This window comes from Anser brachyrhynchus, assembly GCF_964034855.1.
Source record: "Anser brachyrhynchus genome assembly, chromosome: 20".
NCBI lineage: Eukaryota > Metazoa > Chordata > Aves > Anseriformes > Anatidae > Anser > Anser brachyrhynchus.
The window spans coordinates 3,600,134-3,627,718 of NC_137713.1; the positions used below are offsets into that span (position 1 = coordinate 3,600,134).

A 27,585-nucleotide genomic window follows, 5' to 3' on the forward strand; every position below is an offset into this window, starting at 1 on the left:
TGCGCCGCGCTGAGCATGCGCGGAGAGGGAGTCGACCGGGCGGCCGGGCGCGGAGCGGAGGCCGGGCATGCGCAGTGCGCGTCCGCCTCCCTCGCTGCCGGCAAGGAGCTTGCGCAGAAAGCGCGGCGAAGCCGCGGGGAGGGAGCATGCGCAAAACGCTTCGTGAAGCCGAGAGCCCCGCCGGGCTGCCCGGAGCGCCTTGTGAGCATGCGCGAGGCGGGCTGTTCGAAGGCGCGGCTCGGGCCGGCCCGGCGGGGAAGCCGCTCCCTCAGGCGGCCGCTCACGCATGCGCCGTCGCTGCCCCAGCGCTTCAGCGGGTGGGGGGGCGCCGAGGTCAGCCCTGAGGGGGCGCCCGGGGCTGGGAGCGCCCGGGGCCGGCACCCCGTGAGGGCGCTGCTCCGCCGGGGGGGCCGGGAGGGGGGCAGCGGCGAGGAGAAAGGCGCCGGGAGCGGGCGGAGGCCGAGCCACGCGAGGGCCGGGCGGCCCCGCCAACATGGCGGCCCCCTGGGGCTGGCCGGGCCCTGTCAGCGCTGCGGAGCCCGGCGGCGCCTCGCCCTGACTGGGGGGGTGGGGCCGGGAGCGGGGCCTGAGGGGCGGCGCCTCGGTGTGAGGGGGTCTGAGGGGGCCGGGGGAGAGCCCTCAGGGGGCGTCGTGTGGGGGTTTCTCGGGGAGGGGGGCTCGGCCCCGGGCTGGCCCGAGGCTGGCAGGCGCCGCCCGGCAGCAGCGCCGAAATCGGGCCCGGGAATTAAAAATAGCACATACCTGCCCGCAGCGGGGTCTGCTCGCAGGCTGCGTTCCAAAGAATGCTGGTGCAGAAGTGCTCCAGCATAGCTGGGGTGGTAATGAAAAATAGTCTGGAATAACGGAGTCGGTTTGGAAAAAAACAAACAAACTTGTTTTTGTAAAAATAGGAAAGTGCAAAAACAGCTACTGCAAAACGCTGAGTGGGGAGCATGTCAAACACACCAGTACTGTATCAAAAACTCTTCTCTGTGTGGTGGAAATCTAGGGAATCCCATTGTCACCTCAGCAGATTTAGGCACCAGGCGCACAGCAGTGCAGGACTGGAAATCGATGAGACTTGTGGACAGGCTTCACGTTTCTTAAGCCCTATGGTACTTTCTTACTGTGTTTAATATACTTTTAGAGCCTAACCTAGAGCTCTGTTGGATTTACAATTAGTCACTTCTACCCTGCCTTATTAAGCAAACGTAAGAAAACTTGACTCCTTGCTGTATGGTTGATTTCAGCCCTGTAAACAGACTGATTCACTGTAAAGTGCCACCTGCATTCTTTTGACACTCAGAATAAAGTGCTCACAGTCAGTATTTCACCAGAAATAGCCAGTGCTTATGGCGTAGGCCTTTCCTCCTCACTAGAGGTTGTCAGAAATTACGAAAGTGACCAGAATTCTACTTATCAGAACTTTTTTTTTTTTAGCTTCTGTTTCCCACGGTTACTGAAGGCATACTTTTCTTTTTAGGGTTAAACACAAGGTGAATAAGCATGTCAATAGTTACAGTCCAGCTCGGACAGTGCGGTAATCAAATTGGTCGTGAGGTGTTTAATGCTATCTGCAGTGATGTCCATGGCACACACGGACTGTGTTCCAAGAAGGAGAATGAATCCTACCATGACGCATGTAAAGAACGCTTTTTCATCGAAGCAGAATCTGGAGGTACAGCGTTTAAACGTTTTGTTTCCCACAGAGGGTCTGGTTTCCAGCCTAATGCAGATAAGAATGCAGAAATAATAAAAGTTTTCCCTTCAGTTTTGAAGAATTGTCACAACCTTCTGCCTCCATGACATCACTAACAACCATGGAAGCAAAATCACTGTGCAGTAGAGCGCCTGAGGCCACAGAGCAAGTCTGCCAGTAACACAGCTGGAAACTGAACATGTGTAACTGACCTGCCCTGCCAAACACCTGCATTTTCCCCTGTAGATAGGTAATACCTGGAATAGGGCCTGGATTATTTGAATCCGGTGTTAGCAAACAAGTTAACAGGTTTATTTCCTGGAAGATGTATGTCTAAAGAGTTCAGATCTGTCCTTAGAGCAATAGATGGATCTCCAGAAATCACTGCCAAGTTCTGTTTTCTGTACTAGTTCAGCTTACGTGGATGGAAGGAATACAGCTTGGCCCATGATGCAAGTCTGTCTATCTTACATAACAGGTTGTAATATTAGCACTTAGTTTTGTTTTTCTTCCTATCCAGTACCTGTTGCCCGGGCTGTGCTTGTTGACATGGAACCTAAAGTAATCAGCCAAACTCTGTCAATAGCTGCCAAGTCTGGCTACTGGAAATACGATGATCATTCACACTTCTGTCAGAAGCAAGGGTCTGGGAACAACTGGGCAAATGGGTATGAACTCTCATTTCCAGCTTCACTAACAAAACTGTAGAGACTAATGAGCTGTCTACACTCCCTAGGAGTGATACTGTTGCAGCTGTGCAAGGTACAGGGTATGTAACAACTTGATTTATTTTTAAGGTAGAATAGCAACACATATTACAACAAAATTTCTACATTGCTTTTTGCAAGATAAAATTGTTTACAGTGAAAATGTAATGTTTTAGAACAGAGTAGATATATTTAAGAAGAGGAAGCAATAAGTGCAATTTTTAAACAGCTGTTTTGCAAAATAAATGTTGCAGCAGAGGATTGTTTGCCACAGACAGAATGGGTAACATAATGCCAGGTTACATAAGTAATACAAAGAAACGTATCCTTTATTGAGGCTGACCTTACTGCTTTTATTTTGCTAAAACCTGCCATGTCTTGCTCTTCTTCCTTTTAAAAGAAAGAAAACCATCTTGTTCCTTTTCTCCAACAGTTACACTGTTCATGGGCCTAGACACAAAGAAGTAATCATGAATCTGGTACAAAAAGAAGCAGAGAAATGTGACCGACTTGGTGGATTTTTCACGATAATGAGCATGGCTGGTGGTACAGGATCTGGTTTAGGAGCATTTGTGACCCAGTGTTTGAGAGATGCTTTTCCATCCTCGTTTATACTAAACCATGTTATCTGGCCTTACGGCACTGGTGAGGTGAATGTCATTTTTCCCTGAGATACTCTGCAAGTTTATAATCACAGTCATGGAGAGATAGCAATTTAAATAAACTGTTTACTTTTTATGAGTAAAACAAAATATCTGCAAGTGAAATAAACTAGAAAAGAAAAACAGTTCACTTTCTGAACATTCAACATGACAGAAAGTAACATAGCTAATAAATTGCCTAACATTTGGTTATGCAGTTTCACAAAACAAAAAAAAAATATCAAAATCACTAAGATCTCAAGCTAATAATAACAAAACATTTAAGATTACTAATATAATTTCTAAGGAACAATGCAGTTTCATGAGAAGCTCTACAAGCTAACTATAAATTTCCTGTTACAATAATATCTGAACATTATAATCACTTCCCAGACAGATTCTATTCTGAACTGATATGGGTAACATGATTTTCACAGGTCTTGCTCTCTTTCCATCAAACAGCTGTGCTAGCTCCTGACCTCATTCTGCACTTTGGTAAAGAAAATGAGTCACTTCCTAAATCATAATTGAGGAAATGACAGTAGCCAGAGAAATATAAACTAGAAAGATATTAAGTTGTTTGACTCTCATTTGTGTGGTTTTGTGTTTTTTTTTCCTCTTCAGGTCATTGTTCAAAACTACAACTCTGTTTTGACTCTGTCACATCTGTATCAGTCATCAGATGCTCTTCTTGTTCATGAAAATGATGTCATCCACAAGATCTGTGCTCAGCTGATGCATATGAAACAGATCTCCTTCAAGGACGTAAACCAAGTCATTGCACATCAGCTAGGGAGTGTTTTCCAGCCCACTTACACAGCAGAAGATGGCTTACACTATAGCAGAAACCCATTAGGTATCTAACTGTAATATAACCACCTCATGCATTCTCACATATCTTTCTGTACCCATTTCATTTTGTGAATTTAAGTTCTTCAGTTTCCTTCCTCAAGTTTTTGGATACTTCCCAAGGTTTAAGATAAGAAAAGTGAAGCAAAAGACTAATAAGTTAGAAGTTCAACCCCCATTTTGTAGCAGAGTCAAAAATAGGATACCCCGACTTCTGGTTTCATTCTTTACCAAAAGAACCGTGTTTCTCCTTTTTCAACTGACTACAGCCACCCTTGTACCTATTTGCATTTCAGAGGAAATTTCTGCAGGACAGTAATTTTGGACTGAGTTTTTACATTTTGCATTAGGTTAGAAGTTTGTGAAACAGAATGTAAGTTTTGTGAGCAGCTCAGAAGACAAGCTAGCATGCAGCTTGGTAGCAACAAGCAACTGGCTGACATTTGGGATTAGAGAAAGCTACCCATATTGCCAGGGGTGTGCCTGTAAAATTAAAATTTCTCATCTTCCTATTAATCTCTTCAGCAGTGTATAAGGTCTTTAAGATTTCAAACCAGACTATAAAGCAACACAAGTCGCTTTAGAGTAAGTGTTGCTAACTTCCTTGTATAGAGCTCAGTAGGAAGTAGGAAGAGTTAACATTTTGTCTGATGTGTCTGTATATTTGTTAAATGTAAACTTTATATATCTTGTTTTGTTTCTTAAATTACTAGATGTTTGTAAAATTTCTCATGCTCTTCTCCCATTTTTACTAGCCTATGTAATAATTTTGTGAAATATGAGCAACTGTTATTTTTTTTTTCAGGAGACTTAATGGAGACATTAGTTCCGCATCCTGAATTCAAGATGTTGGGTCTTCGTAACATACCTCAGATGCCTGAAAATTCCCTTGCATATAGCACATTCAGTTGGCCTGGACTCATCAAACACCTAAGGCAAATGCTCATTGCTAATGCCAAAATGGAAGAAGGTAAATAGCACCCACTCATCTTCAGTAGCCATCACTCTTTAAGCATACATTTTTACAGTAAAACAAAGTTTATTGTTTTCTGGAGCTCACTAACTTTAGTCAGTCGGTTCAGAAACAAGATGCTGCCCTCAGACAGCAGGAATTTGCCTCTACATAGCCAGCTGCTTCTATAACTATTCACTCAGCTGCCACAGCAGCTCCTGGCTTGCTTCTGTTTTTGCTCCCAGACATCTCTGTTAATTATAACTATTGAAAATATGCAAAGCAAACCAACAGTTTTGGTCGCGTACTTAATTTACGTGATTCATTTGGAACATTCTTTGGGTCATTAGTTTTGCTATGTTTTTTCTTGTTGCACCTTCTACTAATAAAAATCATATGCTTAGCTTTCCCATATCATTTACATTGAGAATTCAGTAAAACTTCCAGTTATGCAAAGAACGGGCTGGCAGATTGCTAACTATAGAAACAAGTATCTATTTTCTCTGGTAAGACTAGTGACTACCAGACAAATGCTGCTGGATGAACTCTGTTTTTCTCTGAGAATTGTGTAATTGCTGCTTAACTAACATGTAGAAACTACAAACCCTAACACGATCTCAGCTTGGGGCAGTGTTAGTTAGCTAACACTCGTCAGCTAGTCTGAATCCGTACTTCATGAAACATTATTTTACATCTTCTTTCCTAAAACCTCACAGGTATTGATTGGCAAGTACAGCCGCCACGTCCAGGCTCCTCCATTCCCTCCAGCCATTCCACAAACAAGCTGCTGCATTTCAATACTTCCATTGCCAACCTGGTTATCCTGAGAGGAAAAGATACGCACAGTGCAGACTTAGGTGAGAAGAAAAAGAACAATGTCATAGCAATTCATTTCACCTTTCACTGTTTTCTTCGCAACCATTTCTGATGAAAGTGAGAAAAAAAAAGGTCACATATTTAACTAGTAGGGCCAATATTTCCTCTAGAAAGATTTTAATGTCCAAGGACATGTTGTGTAATTGGTTAAGGCTGTTGTATTTACAACTTAGATTTTTGTTTTTCCTAAAGCATTCCAGCGAAGGAAGAAGAGACTGAAGCCTATATACACGTTAGAATTCTTACCTATGTTGTCTGAAAATGTATTCTGGAGTGACAAGCATAGCTCACATATGAAGTACTGATACAAGAGTACACTCCTGGATAACATAATGAATCTGTTTAAAGCAGTTACATTTGCAACAGGCTGACCAGTCTGCAGACTTTTTTCAAAGCCTGGACTGATCTGCCAAACCCTGATTAGGTCACCCAGGACTACTGAGATCAAGAAACAACACCTTGTAGCTTTACATTTATCAAAATGTCTTCCTTATTTCTGCTACAGGAAGTTTCCGAGATCCTTCATTATATACGTCATGGTTAAACCCTCAGGATGCTTTTAGTGCATGGAAAACACCAAGAGCATTTAATAAGTATGAAAAGTCTGCTTCTTTGGTTAGCAATAGCCAGTTCCTGCTGAAACCGCTTGACAATGTTGTACGAAAAGCTTGGAATATGTTTGCTTCCAAGTAAGTGAAAATAATTATGCTGATTTCATTTAGAGCTGTTGTTACCTTCAGAAGTAGCAAAATCACTGTAATAAAACTCTCTTTTTCACAAAGTAATTGTGAATAAGCATAAACACTATTCCCACACTTTAGCGGAAACATTTTTATGCATGAAACATGATGTCAGGGTGCTTACCTTACACAGAACAGAGCTTATGTTCCGTGGATAAGCAACAGCGCATATTCTAGGGCTGTCAATTTGACCATTTTCTCAGTACTAGAGCTCCCAAAATTTAGTGCGTTCCAGACTGACAATTCTAAAAATAATACATAGAAACTCCTTTAGTGATCATGCAGTTTCTAAATTGTATACAGACATTCTGGATGTTCCAGGAAATAAGTTCCTAGTTTAGTTCAAAAATATTCTGTGTTACTCAGGCTCCAATTCCATTAGCTTGATTTTTCATTAGAAACAAGAAATCTAATAAATAATTGGCTCTTTGATCACCGTAAACCCAAAGTTACTGGGTGTCACAGCAAATGTCTACTAATTCTGAGTTTCTAGCACAGGAGTTCTATGGCTAAAAGTCAAAGGAGAAAGATTGCATATACTAGCTGTGTTCCTATTTTTACCACCTGCTACAAAAACACCATTGATGAGAAACATGAGAAGCAAGCTATCCTGCACACACAGGCTTAGGTTTTGCATCTCAAATCTATCAATTATTTTTCTCATTTAATAATCACAGCTCCTTCCATTTCCCAGTTAGGCCAATTTTGTTAGATGCAATTTTGTCTCCTTAAGCAATACACAAAGTAATAAATGCTATTAGAAATAAGTCATGACTCATCCGTAACTATGAATTACAAAATGAGTTCAAGAGAGCAAGGTAGAAACCAACCATCATTTGAAGTTGTTACAGTATCTATACAGCCTGATTTCATGTGTCAGAGGCTTCATTGATCTCTAATGTCTTACCACTTTTCTGCTGTGACCTCCCACAGAGCCTATGTTCACCAGTACACTAAATATGGAATTGAAGAGGAAGACTTCTTGGACAGCTTCACAGCTCTGGAACAAGTTATCTCCAGTTACACCATCCTTTGATTTTTGAAATGGTCTCTTCCTGAAAGAATCCAGCACTGGAAGACCTTCCATCAGCTTCCTAAAGTACATAAATCACTGGACTATAACTATTTTTCAGTCTTGTGCGCACTGTGTGCCTGTGTTAGAATAGTAAGAACTGAATGGGAACTGAGTATATTCACATGGGCAGATATTATTCATATTTAATATATGTAATAGCTATTTTTCAATACAGTTATCTACTGAAGCTAAAACTTTGAACATCATTTTTAGTACTTGCATATTTTTTTATGAAGACTTTCTATTATAAAGGATTTTTCTCTAGGCATTCTGGCTTCTCCCTTTCCAACTTTTCATGCTAACACTTTGTCCTAGAATGCTTCAATGTTGATAAAAATGTACATTATCAGAATTATGAATCCAAACTCCATTTGTGTATCATTCAGAAGCCCATAGACTGCCACCTCATCCTGTACAGCGAAGTAAGGCCTAAATTCTATTTTAAGGGCCTTAATCGTGACAATACACTGGAAATTCTGAACCATCTGAAAAAAAAAAAAAGAACAGGGTGTTTGTTTTCTTGGTATCTTCAAATAATATTAGAGATTATAATGAATTGTATGCTTTCCTTTCCATTTCACTGTGCCATGTTTGTGATACCTACCACGTTAAAAAAATGTATATAGCATATTGGAGATCTTGGCTGTTTGGTACAGGTTAAGTATAGGCTTAACAGGGAAAACTGCGACTCTTACTGTTCTTACGTTACAGAGTTAGAAGCAGGTAGTTTATATCTATTTTTTATTATTTAAAAAGATTTAGGAGGAGAATTGCTGGTAGATTCCAGATGCAAGTCCCTGTAATATAGCGTCACATAACTGTATAATTTCAAAAGTTGATTTAAGAAACCGGTTCTCTTTTTTTTTTTGACAAATTTTACTACGACCACAAGGTGGTGCCACTGTGAAGCTGCAGCTCGCAAACACTCGGACACATCAGCCAGTTAAAGGAGCAAGAGATTGCAATAGCGCATGGGGGCACGTACTGGAAGCATTTAAATAAGGACTTTTCTTTCGAGAAGTAGACAAATATCACAGTTCCCCTTTAAGTCTGTGCTATTTTCTGCCAGGCTTCATCTTTAACTAAAGGCTGAGCAAGCCCATAGTATGGTAAATACGTTAAAGACCTTTGCAGTATGGCTAACGACGCCCACATAGAAGTCTTGCCCTGTTAGAAATTCTGATTTAGATTTTAGATCTTTAATGAATTAACACAGTAGTAGATGCAGGAGTGACCTTGTAATTCTGCTCGGCTTCAGTCAGAGGACAGCAGACACCATACATTACTCTTATCTTTATTTCCTTTCCTGGTTTCATTTATTTCTTCACTTTTGTTCAGGCCAGGAACAGGAGCACTAAAATCCCCCCAGGAGCAACTGTTTTTAAAGTAGCTCTGGCACATGAGATCTGGAACGGCAAACAAATTTGTTGACAAGATTCAAGTAACTGTACAATCGAACCTGAAGTAAGTAAGTACTGGGGCTAAGTTCACAATTGCTCAAATACAGATAGAGTAATAGCTGATCACTGGAATGGTTTAGTTTCAATGCAAGCCACAATGGATTCTGATAAATTTCATGGCAGTTTATAGATAAGCAATGTTAATCTCTTACGTGTTCAAAAATAAATTCCAGGAGCTTGTTACTAGTAGGGGAACTGTCAGCACACAACATTAAAGTTGAGCCTAGTCCATGCAGAAAAATTACCTGTGTAAATTAAGAGCTATGTTAGTGCTTCAGTTCAATATCTGACTCATTAGAGGATCGTTTGTGGGTGTGGTTGGGGGGGAACGCGGGAGAGAAGGAAAAGAGGAAAAAGCAGATGGGGTAAATATACCTGGTAACTTTTCATATAAAAAAATATTTACATCTACGACAACAGATTTTGAAAATATTCTTCTGCAAAACCACAGTACACAATCCAACTCAGTCCGGTTTGCTTTCTGTTTTCACTCGGCTGCTTTAATTCCTGTTTTAGGAACACCCTCTCAAAAGGGGATGACACAATAATCATGGTTCAACTATTCAGACATGCTTCAAGCCCTATACTGTTTGGAAGTTTAAAACTACATATATAATTACTGTTTTATATACAATTATTTATAATTATTTCATATTATTTCACTAAACTACTTCCTGGCAGCTCAGAGTTAGGGGACTGTTATGATCAGAAGGGCTTTTCTGGTCTGGTATTTTTGTCAGTTTATACTATTGTCTTTAACTTCGGTATTTTCACACAAGAAACTGGAGGAAAGATTGCATAAGACATTAAGATAAACAGCAGGGGCAATTCAAGTTTGCAAGGAACAAAGGGTCAGGAAAGCAGACAGTATGCTGAGGTTCTCCCTCTTTCCTCCTTAAAAAGGCACAGGATGTTTAGCAACATAGAAATAATTTGCCCTAGTGTTTTCAACAGATAATGCTATCAGACTAAGAACTTCTTCCAGTTATCAGAAATGAAAATATTAATTTCTGAAAAAGTAACTAAGACCCAGGAAGGCATATTCTTCCTCAGTGTTACACTGGATAGATAAAAGATTTTAAAAAGCTTATAAGTCCTTTCAGAACCAAGGAAGAGAGCAATAAGTTATTGTACTGCTACATCAAGCAACTTTATTGCACAAATAATTTTGCATTATCTCTATGTATTTATAATTCTGAGCATGAAGCAAGCACAGCAGGCACTTACTGCAGCTGTGAACAACGTAGAGCCTTTATCCATTCTTTATAGCTACTTATGTTATTTATGGCTTATATCACTTTCAGTTAAAAGAGCAGGATATTTGGGTTTCCTTAAGTTTGGCAGAATTTGGGCCACATCAGGAAATAGCACACAGCTAAGACGTATATCCCTAAAGCAAAAATAGGGATTTCCTTATTTAATCTCAAGTTACAGCATATGAACAGCATAGAAAAATACTACAGCTCAAAGGCAGCACTAGGCCAACAAGTTCATTACTGCTTAACAAGGGTAATTCTGGAGGAACTTGTTCACAATTAGGATTCAGGAAAAATACTGCTTCCGTGCAAAAACAACAATTTTCAAAGCAGCAATAGAGGATCAAGCCCATCAGCCAAATTTTGACAACACAGACTTCTCAAAACTACAAAAAAAAATGGAGGCAAAACCAGAACTGAAACTGTTGTATTAGCTGTTACAGTCCCTTTTGCTGGAGAAGAGATTGTTAGGAATTATTTTAGGCTTCTCTAGGCTTCTTCCTGTCAGTGTTTTTCACTGCTGACCTCAGTTTTGAAATTCTCACACCCTTTCCCAAACTAAGCCTTCATTTTCTGATCTATGGCTGGATTCCTCTATTTTTTCCCCAGGATGTGGAGAGGAGAAGGTCATAGTGACAGGAAGTGAATAACTATTACCAAATTTTCATCATCTAAAATTATATTAGAAGGTAAAATAGTCCTTTTCTATTTTATTGAGAAAATTAATTGTGTAAAGGATAGCCTGAGCCTGGCAGAGGGCCTTTATTTCATTAGAAATTTAAATCAGTGAGGTAATCAAAGGTCAGCACAAGCCAATGGCTCACTGAGGCAGGGACAGCAGAATCAGTGGCCTTGACCTAGCCAGTTTTAGGTGAATTACCCACAGGATATGTCTATAAACCAAGGAACAATGCGTCAAATCTCACTATTGTTTTTTGTAATGGACAGGTGCAGCTCACTTGGAAGTTGCTTGAAGGACTAACTATAGCAGAAATATTTAATGAATGGGGTAACTTTTATTTGGTCACCAACAAACAGGACCAAAGTTTAACATGTTACAAGTTCTTAAAAGACAGTAACTGGCAAGTGACAGGGCCCTGATATAGTTATAAATACCATTTATTTGAACTTACATATCGGTGCTTATAAGGTAAGACTAACTACCAGTAAAGAAAGGACAGTACTTTAGTGAAAATGTGTAGGGGCTTTTAAGAGGATTACCTGCACAGATTTACCAGACAGAACAGTTCTGGATTAAGGGCAAAAACCTGTCATTTCCACAAAGACCAGGACTCTATCAGTAAGAAAGAAGGAAGTTATTTATGAATTACCAGCCGATACACAACTAAGAAACATTAAGGTACAAAAGGGCACTGAATGAATAATTCATTCCCTTCTGCATTTGTTAATAAATTCAGTATAGGTAAATACTACGAAATGACAGACCAAATATCCAAAATTAAGTATTCTTTGACATCAAAGTGTACTTTAAAGTCTGAGTTTTGCTGTACACCACTTTAAAAAACCACCTAACAGTCATCAGGAACATGATTCATGGATCTGATGTGTTACAAAAAGCGTCAAAAAGGAACTGAGCTGCTGCCTTTCCTCTGCTGCTTTCAAGGGCAACCCAGACACTGCTTTACCAATGCAGCAAATTCCAGCGTAGCCTTCCTCCACAGCCTGCCTCTGGGCTTCCTACCCCACCTCTGCCCACGCTCCAGAAGCATGGCTTGGACACTCAGACAGCCTTTAACCCGCCTGGATGTAGAGCTGATAATCCTGAATTTTAACTATAGAGCCTTTCCGGCTCTTTCAGTCAAACTGGAAGTTCACAATGGACCCTTCTGATTTCACATTGTATGAATCCTCTCCCTCTAGACAGCCACTTCCCCTCTGTCCGGGTGGGGGTAATGAGTCACCTACCTCAGTGAATCAGCAGAACCTGCTTAACCCTTTCCCAGAAGCACGAACAGCTGCAAATAGGGTGGTGTTTCCAACGAATTTCATTGCCAATGATACAGAGCAAACTGGAAAAGCTGAAGATATCCTGAGATAAGAGATCAGAGAGGCTGCTTCTGCTCCTTAGGAACCAGGAAATTTAAAGGCAATTTTTATGTGTTTATGTTCAATGACAACATTCATGGTTACACTACAGTGAATAGATGGAAGAAGTCTAAACCACAACCCCACGGCTCATACATGCCTGAGAGATTCTGAATGGTGACTGCTACGAGAGTTTAGCAGTATAAAGCAATGTCACAGGCCTCTGTACCGAGCCATGTGACTAAGGTTGCAGAAAGCCTTGTCTGCTTGTCTTAGAAGCAGTTTTTTTTTTTTTATTTTTTGAAAATGGAACGTTACACCATAAGAGAAAAGCAAAATGAGGACTTTCTCTAGGCCAAGATTCCCATTTTGAAAGAAAAAAAAAAAGAAACTAAAATAAGCCACTGGTTAATAGAAAAAAGACAGAAGAAACATTTCTCAACACTTCTTGTTTGAGCTTCAGTAAGCTGTGAGCTCTTGTTTCCCTAATTATACGTGATGAGAAATTAATACCACTTAAATGGTATATATGCATTTAAATGGGTGCGTTCTCCAGAAATGATTATTGTACATATTTGGTTACACATACAGTGTAATGTTTATTCAAAGGCTCACAAAAATACACTTCAGTTGCCTGAGAATGGTGTAATTGTGGTCAGATGGCATGATTTAATTTGAACTTTTGCCCAGCAGGCTCCAATATGTAATAGATCATTTACTGAAGCATGTAAGCAGAACACCACTGAAGGAGCCAAATGGAAAGCAGCCTTATCCCACATGCTGAAGGTGTAATAAAATACTGACTCTGTACTTCTTGGTTGGCAAGGGCAGCTGTAGGTTCATTATAATATCCTCAATAAGAATGGTCGGAGCTGGGCAATAGTTCAGAGCTACTGCTCTCCAGATGGCTCAGAACAATACCGAGTTCGAGAATACATATTCCCTTGTAAGCCTGCTTGCTGCTGGATGGCATGCATTTTTACCCCTTACAGAGAAAACACTGGGAAATTTCCTCCTCACCCCACTTTGAGCAACTTCAGCCTGCATTACAATGTGACTGAGTCACCTGGACAGCAAATGTTTTATACAGCTATTTGACATTGTACGTTAGCAACTTCTCCTTCCGAGGCTGAATTTTGGTGCAGAAACCTTGTACTAGTATTTGGCAACTGATGAACAGAAATCCAATTACTCTTCTCACAAGAAGAAAGCTTCCATTCCCTCCCTACTACGCCTTAACTCAGGTTTTCATATTATTTTCCTCTATAAAGATTTAGTCAGGCTTCTCCACAAACCCAGTATTTTCACAGTGAAGTATAATTATATACAACTAGATCTAAACCTAATGCAGACTGAAAGGATAGCCTATTTTTCAGTGCATAAAGGAAACTGAACGTGCTTTAGTACACATGGGATCCTGCTCAAGTCGAACAAAACTCCAGTCAACAGTCAAGCCTGAACTTGTCCAAAAATTGCTAAGCACCAAGGACAGTCAGGGCTACAAGAACTGAGCAGATGAGCCTTAAGTAACCATTTTAAGCTAGGACTCTCAGGATCAGGTCTGCCAAATAGTTAAGCACTTTCATTAGTCATTTAATCAGAATGATCATCTCGCTCAGAGCTGAAATCTTTTGCCAAAGCCCCGCACAGGAGACTTCCACACTTCACTTAAAAAACACCAGGCTCCTGGTGAGCAGCCATCACGTTTTTAGATCGTGCAGAAATGCCGCAGTGTGATTTGCCACATGCAGAAGTGTTTAAGACAAGTTTACATACAACTGTTAAGTGAGCCAACAGAATTAGGATCACCAATTGCATTAGCACAGGTCTAGCAGAAATACTGCTTTGAACTTTTTTTTTTTTCAACCTTTACTTTGAACTTAACTAAATACTTGCTTCAGGCACCTTAAAAGTTTCTCTTCCTGCTGCTCCCCATCTCAAGTCTCCTTATGCAACATGCACGGGTACACGTGACTAGGTCACAAGAGGTCATCTGGACTGAAGTGAGACATGAGGATCAGGGAATGAGAAATGCGAAATTTGTTTTTATGGAAATATCCTCAATATTACAGCTATCAAGAAAACAGCTGCAGCAAATGAGAAGCACGGCAGAGTTTTTGTGAACACGGCTAGATTTGTACAGAGTTGTAAACCTAAAGGTTCATTTTTCCTTTAAGCAAATCCGTTTTTTTTCAGAGGCAGAAAAGAAATGCCGAGCACCCAAAATTGCTGTTTCAAGCCTTTTTCAAGCCTTTTAACAGATGGAACGAACCTAATAAACATGTAGTCTCAGGAAAGACAAATGGTCCCTTAAAACTCACATGGTTTCTACATGCAAGTGTGAGCCTCAAATGAAGTATTTGTGGTTTAGTTAGCATTAGTTACTTTTGCAAGAGAATTGCCAATTTCTTTTCTGACATGTTGGAAGGAAAATAGAGGTACCACAAAGTCACTGCATACAAACGTAACAAGCTTTGGGAAAAGCATCTAATAGACTTTGTCAAATGGTTCAAAGCAGATCTTAACCTTCCCAGGCACACAGGCCACTGGTGGTGCCCAGGTAGCTTGGAGCCCTGGCTGACATCTGCCGTATCAGTGCCACCTTCCAAAGAAAAGGCTTTAGATCTTAAATTTCATGTAGATCGGCCAGTATTCAAGAAAGTTCATGGGTGACTACCTGCAGACTGATGTCAGCAATCGTAGCTGATCGCAATCTTGCATAAAACCAGGCTGACACTTCAGTGTTCATAAATTTCCCTAGATTTGAGATGCCTTAAATCACCTGCATCAAACACAGTCCTTCCCTCACAGGAGGAGGACCACAGGAGTCACCCAAGAAAAGACACCTTTTACATGGACAGAAAAGCAGTTTCTGAGGCCATCAGGAGACGGGTGCGGTTTGCAGAGCAGCTATCGGAGCAGGGAACAATACACTGAGCTGACAAGTCCTATCTCCTGCTTTTCATCAGGAAATAGCAGCTAGTTTCCTTATTACCAACTGCCTGGGCAACTCATTTAAACTTCTTGGAAAAGCAGAACAATTAAGCTGGGAGTAACTCCCTTGAAACACGGAAGATGCAGCACGCTTACATACCCATATCTGAACAGCTTGTCAAATGAGGTTTAAAGAAAGGTGACCTTTGATTTAATGCTAATGTAGTCAATACTCTTTGAATCATTCCATGAGTGAATAATAAAAAAACCCTCCAGCAATAAAAAGGGCAATGTTAAAGGCAAACTAAAACAAAGCTTGGGCCATTTAACAGGTTCACAAGTACATTTCTTATTTTTTAACACAACTGAACATCACTGGCAGTGAACGGGCTCAGTGACTTCAGAGCCCAACAGCCTCTTCAGTTTGAATTCAACACAGAGCCATACTCAGCTTTTTCGACCAAAATACCATTTGGCTGAATTCCTGCTGCATGCTAAGAAGCCCAGCACAGGTTGCTGGGCAGTTCCTGTCTGCTTTTACCTGGACAGCCAAATATCTGAAAGACATTTGATGACAGTTTCTGCATTTGAGCTCCTTTCACTTTGACAACTGGCCCAGGTTGTCACAGCCTCTCCTATTCACACCACTACCAAAATATTGTTGTGCTTCCTTTTATGAAAGCTGAGTGGATTTTTGTGCCCTCAATTAGAAACCTGAATTACAAAGTCACAGCTCAGAGTTCTTCTGCATAATCCCTTTAAAAATGAGTTTGCAAGAACATATGCAAATATTTACCCTCTATCTGGTTCGGAACACATTAGCAGGCTATTTCACAAGGAAAGAGATTGCTTCACTCCGTTTCCTGAAGAGGTTCCAGCAATTAAACCCTCACCTGGACCAGTCTGGGGCAAGAGCCCAGCAGGAAGCCCTCCCTGGCTCTCCCCCCTTCACGTTCCACTTAATGCTGCAATCCAGTCAAGGCTGGGTAAAGTACTTACTGTGTAGTTTTTTCTTCTTCCCCTCCAAAGAAATAAAAAACAAAAAAATATGGAAAAAAAAAACAGAAATTTAAATCCCAGAAGAGCAATTTCAATTACTGCATGTGATTACATTGAACCTTTTAACTGCTGATTACAGAGTATTTTTTTTTAACCATGTGCTTCAAAGAAAACTGCAATTATTTTTACCTCCAAGGAACACACCCAATCACCACTTATTTCTACACCTGCAATAAATTTTGTCCACTAACATTTATATTTGTGCTTGATGATCGCAGAAACATCCACAGTATTTGTGCTTGCAATTAGTGCTGCCTGCAGTGAGAAGGAGGCAGATTCTAACAAATTAAATAATGAAATCCAAAAGCACAGCAGGGAAGGACGTTCAGGAACGGCATTAAGCCATCTTCAAGTACTAGTGACAAGTATCTGTTAGCATGACAGGCAGCTGGGTCATTTTAGAGGGAAGTGCTTTAACAAGAAACAGTGTGACACTGGGGCGGAAGGAAAGGAACTGCAGACAGAGACAGGGAGCAAGTTTCCTGGTGGCTTTTACGGAGCTAAATGTGGTGTGGAACTGGGCGATTCAATCTAACACGGCCCGTCCCAGTCTGTTGGCCCAGTGCGACCGTTTCTGCTTTGTTTACATCAACACAATCCTTCTTGCCCTGATCAGGTACGTCGTGGCTGCCACGGAGGGGGACATGCCAGCCAGCATGCTCATGGCTCAGCCAGCCCTCAAAGTACACTGAGGAGGGACGAGTGACAGGTCGGGTGGTAAGGGCGTGAAGAGGGGATCAGCTGTGATCCTGTCTGACCTCAGCTCTGATGCACTGCGTGGAATTGCTGGCCAACTTTCTGCTTTGTTTCCTATTTACAGTGAGTGCGTTTGTGAAAGCAGAGATTTAGCCATGTTCCACAGATAAGACTGAAAACTCTTAACACCTCAAGGTCATCTTTTGCTTGTTTAACCACCCATTAGTTGTTATGAGGGCTATTTACTTCTGTGTGATTTTTAATTCCAAGAAAAAGAATTTATTATTCAGTGTCTAAACTGCAAGAAGAATCAGATAAATTACAGTGACACGTGCTAAGGTTGCTGCTCTTGCAACAGAGCTCCCTTTGAATCCTTCTCTAACCCATTTTAAACTACATGAGTGACTGCTTCCAGTGTAAAATTAAAAATACGTACAACAAAAGGAAACTTTGGGTTAAGGGAGCAAAATACATTTTCAGAAGAAATGCTAAAAGCTCTGTGTCTTTGAAGCCACAAAATGCAATTGCTAATTTATCTTCTATATTCACGCTCACCAGAGAATGATTGAAATAACAAATTTCACTGCAAAACAACCAAATTCAATATACAAAAATAGAAACAATCCAGCTGAAATAAACACGGGAAATCAGTTATTTGTTTATTTAAGCAAACATAAAACTTTCCATTTTCAAATCTCACTAGGTTTGCATAACTTCCATTTCTACTACTTTTTACCTTTTACCAAAGTCACACTGTCTCCCAGTGACTGAACAGGTAGAAGCAAGTAGAACGAGCAGTCCCTTGTTAAATATTTTTAGAAAGCTTCAGAACAACAGCGTAGCTTATCAGAATGGATGCATACAAACATGACTTGCAGAACAGTATGTATGTATTTCTCACTGTATGTGTGTATACATATTGAAATACAAGTGAGAGGAAAGCTTTCAGTCTGTCTAGCAATTTTTCACTACTAATCAGTAGGCAAGGAGGCATAATTATAACAAGACTGCTAAGGCATTTAGAAATGCATTATTTATTGGATCAAGCTTAGAAAGTTTTTTTTTCCTCCTTTTGTAATTATTACAATTTCCTCATCTCTGGACGACAGCATACAGGGACCTAAATAAGTAAATTTCATTTACTCTCATGGAAGACCATAAGACACTACTAGAACTGTGAAGTAAATACCAGTGTCCTTAGGACGAATGGCAGATTTGAGGAAAAACCACTGCCACTAAAACTGGGGAAGGCTGCAAACAGCTGTTTCATTAATCCAAATACCCTGAAGAAAAATCAAACAGCTATGAACTGCTGGCATGATCTATTACAACGTGCCAAATTAACGTTTTAGTAGACTGAAAAAAGTAAAGTATCAAAAAGAACCATGAGTTGTTTTTTTTTTTTTTTTTTTTTTTTTGAGTATGTATTGTATTAGAGTAAGTTCTTTGCTACATAATTGTCAAAGACCTTATTTAGGCCAAAAAAAAAAAAAAGCTACTATGGCCAAGAATTAAGAAATACTATTCATCTTTTAAAAATCATTGGGGCAAGTGAATGGCCTTTATGCTTTTAACTATCTCACAGTGCCTCCCAGCACTCGGAGGTTTAGATATTTAATGTAGTCAGCAGCTCTACTGAGAAAGTCCATATTACAAGCCTCCCCATTCACTCCGTACGAATGTTTAGAGTTATACATGAAGCATACAAAATAAACATTACAAACCTTACACACAATTGAGATGAACCTTGGAAAGACGCTTTATGCATACTGCTGCACTGCGTGCCTTCTGCACTCATTTCCACCGGAACTTAAAAACATTTATATGCTACTGATGTTCAATGAAAACAGTTGGAGATGGATGAGCAAACGGTCAGATGAAAGATACCAAAATGTCAGACAGCCTACCGACTGTTGTTGCCATGAGATCCAACAGTCAACATCAGTCTGATAAGCTATCCGACAGGATGGTACAGCCATGAAGATGTCACGACGGTTGGCAACACAAGAGGACATTCAGGCAGGATTGAACATAATACTTATTCTCTCACCTTGCTCAGGATCTGCCCTACCCTAATACAGGGATAAACCTAACCTAAGCGAGAACAAAATCTAGCTACTTTGTGCTCATATTCCACCTTTTGATAACACTAACTGGAAGTCAAATTCTTGTTAGTTAATGCCCCGTAGGATAAAAATGAAAAACAATAGTTCTGAAATTGTTGGAGTTGCAATACATACACCGTAGCAGTGGAATAGGTATCTACTTACTAAAGAGGGAAGAGATCAGTTTTGGTATGGGTTATGTCATATACACTAAAACTGGAACACACCGATTCCTAATAATGTTCTATAAATGTCTGAATTTTAAAGCATAACTGTAAGGTTCTCTATGGTTCTACACATCATTGTTGGGTTTGACACCAATTCTGTTTTCAGAAGGAATTTTTACTCTTCATTGCTCATGGTGCTGTGATCAGTGGCAAATGTCTACAAAGAATTTATGCTAACAAACACAGCTAGCTAGCTAATTTGCCTGCATGAAACATACTTCAAGTTATTACCAGTGAGCCATACTTCATGTTATTTGCTTTCTACTTTCTTCTGCTAAATAAGAAGTTCTTAAAGAAAGAAAAAAAAAACAACCAAGAATAAAGGGCGGTTTCAGCACCATTTGTGCAGGAAGGATGAGTAAAGCATGCACTTCATGGGATTAAGGCTTAATAAAGAAACTGAGTATACAAAAGTGGAGAGGAAAAGAAACAGTTTAAAAAGACTGACACAAGAAATTCTGGAATGATCAAAGATGACTTTATAAAGTTTTATCTTAACTTCATTCTAAATATACAGAATAAAAAATGCCAGCTTCAGCATTTTGACATCAATCATCTCTGCTAACATCATGAAGATTAAAGGGTGGCTTTTCCAACCGAGAGCACGTGCAATGCAATGGGACACTGGAGAATTGAGATGGAATAACCTTACCGTGAGGGACATGCAACAGTTTTTACCCAATCTGTATTCATTTATATACATTTTGATGGTCTTGAAAGTTAAGGAAAAAGCAAAACAGCCACCCATCAAAATAAAAAGTTACCCTCAGGTCAGTCTGAAGTTAAATCAGGAAATATTAAATCGGTTTTGGAAGTAATTTGGATGGACAACATCTGTGTTAAACATTTCACATCACATTGTCCATTCATATGTCCGTAACACAACCCAGACATGTAAAGCATTTATACCTTTCCTTAATATCTTTAAGTTTGTCAATGAAACGTCTGCTCTAAGAGTCAAATTACTTTCAAAATAAAATAAAAACCTGTTATAGTTGAAAATTGATGTTAAAAAGTTTTCCCCCATTTTGAATAATGCTGATTTTTAAATATATGGAAAGATGTGTCATTTTTCATGTCTGTTAAAACCCATCCCAAGGGTTTTTTTTTCCCCAAGCTCATTTGGTTTTTTCTTCAGAGTACATCTTCTGTTGCAGTCGTTTGGCATAGCTTTGGGCCATGGAGTTGATTATAGATAAGATAAAATAACAAACCATGACTATCACCAATTTTTCAAACATCCACGATAGCCAGTTTTCCCCCTGAAGAGACAAAGACAAAACAGAACAAGGAGGAAAATGAAGATTAGTGGACAGCACAAAGGCAAATTCTCCATTTTATGGGTGAAAGGGAAAAGCCCAAACGTTTTTTTTGGATTATGTAATTTATCAAATTAAAAACAGGAACCGAGTGCAAGCTGACAGGATTCCTGCAGGTCCCTCTCTAGAGCTGACTTTAGTCCCTTGAAAGACAATGCAGGAGGGGTTGCCAAATACACCGCAGGGCAGACGATGAATCCTTGATCATTACTCGTGTGCTAGTGAAGTGATTTATTATTCCTAGTATTGTTTGGACTTTGCTAACAATTCATAGAGTTCAGAATTAGCAACCCCTGACTGTCATTCCCTGTCATGTTTGTTGCAAGGAAAACAATAAGGTCATTGGTTAACAATGTTTTTTTTCCTAAACTGCACACACTGTACTATCTTCCAATTAGGAGCCAATTCTTCTTCTAGGAGTTAGCGCGATGACCTCTGCGGTCCCGCTTTGAGCGTTTCCACAGCTACTCTTAGCTGTTGGCTTTTGTCAAAGGAGGGCACCAACGCACTGCACAAAAGTCACTTCAATGCTCATATAAGGCATCTGAGTATTTAGTTATTCCCGACTGAGCCTCCCTAATTTAATCTTTCTATTAAGAAACAGGCAAAGAAACATTTACAAGGACAGCTACAGATATTAAATGTGAAGTGTGAGATAAATGGATTTTACCTTACGATGCCTTCGCATCCTAAGGGAACTCTCACTGAAGTTACAAAATTCCTCTGTCCCCACTGAAAATTGAGGGGGGAATTGGACTTGGAAATTGAATTGAAAATTTATGTTTTTTAAAGTACTTTGTATGAAAGGATACTTCTGCCCCTTTGTACCAACTCTAAGTACCATATTTTCCTTTTCCTTTTGAACACTAACGCTTGGGGATTTTGTTCCTTTCCCTGGCCATTAAAGCTGCAGAACCCACTGGCTCCTGGCGTATCGGTGCTGCCCGCAGTTCACTATCACTTCACGTGTAAATGCGACCTTTTTTTGCTTGTTTCTCTTTCAAAATAAGCACGGTAATATAGAGGCACGATGAGCCACTGATGTTGTTTTAATGCTTTTTGTATTCTCTAAGAGGTTTCAATCCAGTTACATAAAATTCCAGTATTATTTTTAATTCCCAGGTTCCTTTTAAAATTAATTTTTACTGATTCCCTGGGCCACTGCAAATCTTTGAAAGCAGAATAAAGAGTTACATTGGTAAAACTGACCAGCCAAAGACAGAGCTAAAGGAAAAGTTAACTGGGGAGGGAGGCAGAGAGGCTCTTACCTGTGGCACGCCACTGTCAGATTTGTGGTGAAGTTTTATCCTCTGAGCTTCCAAATATTCTTGAAATGGCTTCTGAAGAGAAGGACCTATACTTGGAATAGCACTGATGCAAAGTTCATCCCAGAGAACAAGACAAAATAGGGGAAGAAAAAAAAAAACAAAAACAAAAAAACAAAAAAGAGATATATGTATATACTTTTTTTTTTAATAACTTACCACTTGACCCAAACAGAACAAAGTTCAGACTGAGCTACAGCTCGGAAGGGTACTGCTACTTGGGAAAACATAACCACAAAATAAAGTAAATTTTATCTTTTAGCTGATACTTCTGAAAGGGACGTATTTCCCCAGATCCTCAAAAAGCGTTTAAAAAGAAAAATATTTCAGAGCAAATCAGCGGTAATACACTTTTGGTAAGACAGAAAGAAGCCGTGAGCTAGAGCATTTCCTTAAAGCCCGGGAGCAGCCAGCTGAGGCTGTGCACTGATGCAGTGCTGAGAATAAAATGAATGACTTCTCAGAAGTCCCACATTTATCACCAGCAGTTCCTGTAAGAACTGGTTTGAACCGATTAATAAGGAAATGACTTGTGCTTGTGTCATCCCTCAGTTAAAAAAGAAACTGCTCACCCTATGACTTGCCCCTATCTTCTCAAAGAAGACAGCCCCTTTCTCAAACTAAGTCCTTATTAGGACAATCTGTGCGTCATCCTTACCCAAAAAGAATGCATTAGCAAATTCTGCAGGCACCTCCCACAAGTCAGTGATTAACAAAGGAACAAAGAAAGAACTATGAACCCTGTTCTGAATCATTTCATGGTTTATGGCAGATGACTTGCACAAAAGCTACAATACATTACCAAACACCTTGTTCTTACACTAACGTATAAAGATCACCGATAGGCTTGTGGAACTAGGAACGCTCTCGTACCTCCAAAGCACAAAGGTGCTAATGCAGGACAGAGAGCAGCCACCAGGTTCCAGCCTGCAAATACTGCAGCCGATCCAGACCCCAATCAAAACCAACACAGGTGATTTTTCTTTTGATCTACATACTACACTATTTAGCAAGAGGTGCAAGGAGCTTTAGAAATCGCCATGGCACACAAAAAAAGCTGAGGTGTTACACAGAAGAAATTAAATCACCCCCAGCAGCAACTGGTGGTGTTCATGCAAGCACTATCTGAGAGCACAATCCCTAGGTTTAATCCACGTTTATGCACCCAGCGCTCCTAACAAGAACTAGGGGAGATTCCCCTTCACTGACAAACACCATCTGATTTTCAAAGGGAACTGTTTTTTTTGTTTGTTTGCTTTTTATATTATTTTAAAGAAATCGATATGGTATTCTACATTTAAAAGTCACCTTAAATTTCAATGCTACAGTTCTCATTCTATTATTTCAGGGAGGATTTAGGAAAACTTGCTTCAGTCACCAAGACATACACAGACAGGATTACAAACCGATCACCTCCTCTCTGAATGGCTGCTATTGCTACGTGGGGCTACATCTGAAATTATTTTCCTTAGTCTCCTGTTTTGATGTGATCTTAGCTGTTACATCTTAAAGCCCAATTCAAAAGTAATAGCTTTCTAATCTTAAAGATTTATGAAAATGCACAGATTCAAGAAACAAAACAGCTCACTCTGAAATCTATTTCCTCTACTATAGTCGGGGCAAATAATTTTTTGAAAATATTTACAAGAAAAAGATTGTGTCACACATAAATCACCGTCACGATGATACAAATGGGTGAGTAAATTTTGTGCCTGGAGTGGTAAATTTTCAGCCAGAAAAAGAGTGTTGAGACTAAAGCACGTCTATTACACATTTTACATAAGAACACGTCAACTTTTTACAAACAATTTCCAGTTTTGCAAAACCCACCCTTAAGAATCCCATTTTATTTGTGGTAAAACACTCTCCTGGTGACTCGCTGATCAGAACGAGTCACGGCTTTAAAGGAGAATTATGGTCTGGGCTTTCTCTTCTTTTTTCAAATGGCACTTGGAAGCAGGAAAAGCTACTGGAGGTAATACTTCACCTCTAAAATTTTACATGGGTACAAAATGAGGAATATTTAAATTATGAGATCAATGATTAACAGAACAGTTATTCAAATTCCTCCTTTTTTTCCTTTCTTTTTCTGAAAACTGAACCAAGTCAGTGCCCAGTTAGCAGTAAACAACAGAACAAAAACATGAAAACCAAGTTCGGATGGCTTGAGGAGATTCTAGTGCATCAATGCTTGATTTCAATTTCTTTTTTCTCCCACTAAAAGCATTCAGCATTTTCTCTTTGTGAGCACGACTAAGAATTAAGTGTATGACATTCATTTTGTTATAGCTGTTTTGAAGAACTGTAAAATCCCGAACGTAAGGACCTTCATTTCTAAAAATCTGCATCACTTCGCATGTTCACAGACATCTAATATTGAAAAAAGTGCATAGGTTTAAGTAAGTAAAATTAAGCACAGCAGCATCTAGAAAATAAACTCCTCTGTGCATCCACAGTACTAGAAATAAAATTCTCAAACTCCCAGCTCAGTGGGTTAGTTCTGGTTACTTGTACAATTTCAACAAAATTCTGTGATTTACTGAACCAGCCAACATGTTTGTCACCTAATATCGAAGCGTAAAAATCATTTTAGATCTAAAAGTTAAAAACCAAAAATCCTCCAGCTTTCATTTATTTATTTAGAGCTGAGGGAGAGGCACCCCTCACAAACAGAGTGAAGTTCAACGCAGTAAGGCATCGAAGGGGAGGGGGGAGGCTTCAGCCTGGATCTTCAGGTGTTACGCTTCAGCCAGAGGCAGGTACAAATGCAAAAGGAAGAGATTTGCATCATAATTCTGCGCCACTTAGCACTGACTTTAAGATCAGGCTTTTTTTTAAAGTCTTCAAAAGGCTACCGCAGTTTCAGGAGCCTCGATGCAAACCACAGGCACATTTACGCATCCGACTTGAAGGAAGATGCTGGAAGATAACCCCGTTGTAGGACAGCCTGAAACTCACTCCTGGCATTTTCCTTTGAAAATAAAGCCTCTTGTCTTTCAAATAAGGAGTATGAGAGGATGACAAAAGAAAAGAAACTCAACACACAACAGAACTTAGCTCATCCACGCTTTGTAGTCTCTATCTGCCAAAACAAAACACCCCCAAAAAAGAACCACGCCATCCCTGTAAAAACATAGATCCTAGGGAGCTGCTGTGGGACTTCACCTTGAAGCAAAAAAAGTCATTCACTAGCAAAAGTTATTCAGCTGGAGGCTGCCTGTCACGCAATGAACACGTTTCCCTAGTTGCTCTCTGCTCGTCATGCAATTTGCAGTTATCAGCGAGGTGGCTGCACTGCTGCTGTGCTCTGCCCCTTCAGCACACTTCAGCTGAAGAACAAAGGCTGGCTACAGCTTTACTCTCACATTCAGAAAAAAAAGGTTTTTTTTTTTTTTGAGAAAACAAAACTTTGAAGATATTTTGATTCATTAATAATTTTAGAAAAAGTTAACATTTTTAAGCACGCAGCTCACAATTTAATTCATGCTCATTCTCTGCTAAAATTAAATGTTTCACACGGAATTGAAACTTAAAACAGACTTCAAAAAATGCACTAGTCTTTGTTAGAGCTTAAATTCATCAAAATCACAACATTTAAGTAAAAAAAGATGATTTGCAATCTAATACACACAAGCACCCATCAAGAATTTTGCTTTCACTGCTGAAGCCTGTTTTCAGATGCATTACCTGGTGCTTGTAATTGAACAGATGCATCTGCTCCTCCTCCTCTCCCCTTGTTATTGTTAATTAAGAGCCATGATTTCTATCTAAATGAAAATGTTATATAGTTTTCCACAAACAGAACAAAACTTCACAGCTATTTGAAGCACCACACTACACAGAGTCAGCAAAGAAGTTCCAGGATTTCTTTAAAAATTACACCAAGCGTGTACATATTCTGACAGTATTAGTCCTAAACCTTATCCCTGTAACAGTAAAACTGTTTTCTATAGTACGCTGTGTAATTTAGTAATTTGCTTTCGTATTTTAAAGAATGACTGACAATATTTGAAGTGCAAAGGCATGAAGTGGTAGGAAAGATTTTTAGGAAACTTCCTTTTGTAACAGTTTTTTGAAGCACAGGAAGGAATTTTCTCAAACGCACGTGGACTAAGCACCAAATCCAGAGGGAAAAATATTTTCCCTATGCTAGATTAACAAAAACTATCAAGTTCTTCAGTACTCCAGTCAACTCTGTTTTACTAACATGAAAACTAAACCAATTTAATCATAGTATTTGCACTTCTGAAAGGCAAATTTATCATCTTAAGAGATCATAAAGGCTACAGGTTATTCCCAACTAACAAATTTCACAACCCATACCTTCAGTTTGTGAACGTACAAGTAATTACAGGCTGCACTAAATACTGAAGCACCGTTCTGTATTTAAACGCCCCATTTGTGAATCACTAACCACTGCTAACATTTCACAAAATAATCAATTTGCAGTTGAGGATATAGAGTTTCCATCTCCAAAAACCCCCGCACATGTGCGTATTTGCCCACTTTTCCAGCGAGAAATGTTAGAATTAGCAAGTGCTTTAAGAAAACTACCAAGCTGCCATGGGAGACCCCCATTTTAAGAACATGAACATGGTGGATTTGTGCTGCTTTGTTTTAAGCGTTAATAAAAGTTTCATTTGTGAGAGACAGCAAGTGATTAAGCAGCTGATTAATTTTAAGCAGTTCTTAAACTCCATTTATTTTGATTGAAATTAGAGATGTAAATAAGATCTTCAGTGGCATTCAGTTCTCAAATTTTTACTCTGTTCAGCAGCTCACGGGAGCAACTGGAATCAGTCCCTCAGTTGTGATGATCAGGACACATTAAGCTCCGCTCTGTGAAATCATGGAAATCCCTTTTTATCATGGCAATGATCTGAAGGAAATCGGAACCGTAAGCAGTGAATCAATGGCACACACACGAGCCATCAGGCTCCCAGGCCGAAACACACCGCCGCCCTGCTTGGGAAGGTGATGCGGCATTGAGTCACAGCCCCGTCTCGTACATGATCTCCCTAATATCCACAGCTTAATTTGGAAAAACCGTTTAACTTAACACGGGGATTGATTTTATTGGGCTCTCTGGCTGCCAAGCGCACACGCTTTGTCCTTGCCTGGACTGCCGCGGTCTGGGGGGACGCGGTGTCACTCCCCTTTTGCTAAAGTTCAGCTCTTTGGGCTCAGCCAGCTACAGAAAAACATCCTCTTAGGAAATGCCGGCACTACGATTCAGAATGAAGACAACAGTGAAGAATTTTTAAATAACAGCAAACCAAACGAAGAGGAAAATTTCATTGTGTGTTTTGTCAGCACAGCCCCGCGCACATTCACTATCTCATCCTGCTGTCCGGGAGCGAGCATGGCCTGAGGCCAGGGATTATCTCCCGCTACAAAAAAGGGAGTTCAGTGGCGCTGAAGAATGCGATGAACTGAAGGAGGGAGTGTGCTGGGATGAAGTCGTCCCTTCCAGAACCTCCAACTTTGTTTTTTTAAGAAGTATTTATTTAAATCAGAGCAGCTATTGACAGCTAGGCCAGGGGACCAAGCACAGGCTCCCACCTCTGAGCAGCTAACAACAGCTACATGCAAAACAGCAACAACCATCGCACCCAGCAC

At 40.0% G+C, this 27,585-nt stretch overlaps 2 protein-coding genes across 7 annotated transcripts in view; one reads left to right on the plus strand and one right to left on the minus strand.

Annotated features, from left to right (window-relative positions):
* Positions 1–91: 91 nt before the first annotated feature.
* On the plus strand, positions 92–7,707 carry TUBD1 (tubulin delta 1). Of its 4 annotated transcripts, XM_080563025.1 has the most exons (10): positions 275–333; positions 1,010–1,115; positions 1,484–1,678; positions 2,220–2,367; positions 2,840–3,056; positions 3,672–3,903; positions 4,702–4,866; positions 5,565–5,705; positions 6,230–6,413; positions 7,398–7,707. In XM_080563025.1, the coding sequence occupies exons 3-10, from the start codon at positions 1,507–1,509 to the stop codon at positions 7,498–7,500; spliced, it is 1,362 nt and encodes a 453-aa protein (XP_080419151.1). In that variant the 5' UTR covers positions 275–333; positions 1,010–1,115; positions 1,484–1,506; the 3' UTR covers positions 7,501–7,707. The 4 variants fall into 4 exon arrangements, with proteins under 4 accessions (XP_080419153.1, XP_080419150.1, XP_080419151.1 ...); XM_080563027.1 differs by lacking the exons at positions 275–333; positions 1,010–1,115 and adding an exon at positions 92–201; XM_080563024.1 differs by lacking the exon at positions 1,010–1,115 and having other exon boundaries at positions 202–333.
* A 9,912-nt stretch (positions 7,708–17,619) lies between these two features.
* VMP1 (vacuole membrane protein 1) overlaps positions 17,620–27,585 on the minus strand; it is a 67,662-nt gene continuing 57,696 nt past the window's right edge. For all 3 annotated transcript variants that reach the window (XM_080563029.1, XM_080563031.1, XM_080563030.1), the window contains exons 11-12: positions 21,910–22,012; positions 17,620–20,584 (exon numbers count right to left, since the gene is read on the minus strand). In XM_080563029.1, coding sequence (XP_080419155.1) covers positions 20,441–20,584; positions 21,910–22,012 — 247 coding nt within the window. In that variant the 3' untranslated portion in view covers positions 17,620–20,440. The remainder of the gene's footprint in view (positions 20,585–21,909; positions 22,013–27,585) is intronic.

What these genes read in the sequence shown, in the direction of transcription:
- TUBD1 (XM_080563027.1), top strand. Translation starts at nt 1,507, where the DNA reads ATGTCAATAGTTACAGTCCAGCTCGGACAGTGCGGTAATCAAATTGGT. An exon ending in GGGAACAACTGGGCAAATGG is followed by an intron (nt 2,368 to 2,839) that starts GTATGAACTCTC and finishes TTTCTCCAACAG; the next exon opens with TTACACTGTTCATGGGCCTA. An exon ending in GGCCTTACGGCACTGGTGAG is followed by an intron (nt 3,057 to 3,671) that starts GTGAATGTCATT and finishes TTTCCTCTTCAG; the next exon opens with GTCATTGTTCAAAACTACAA.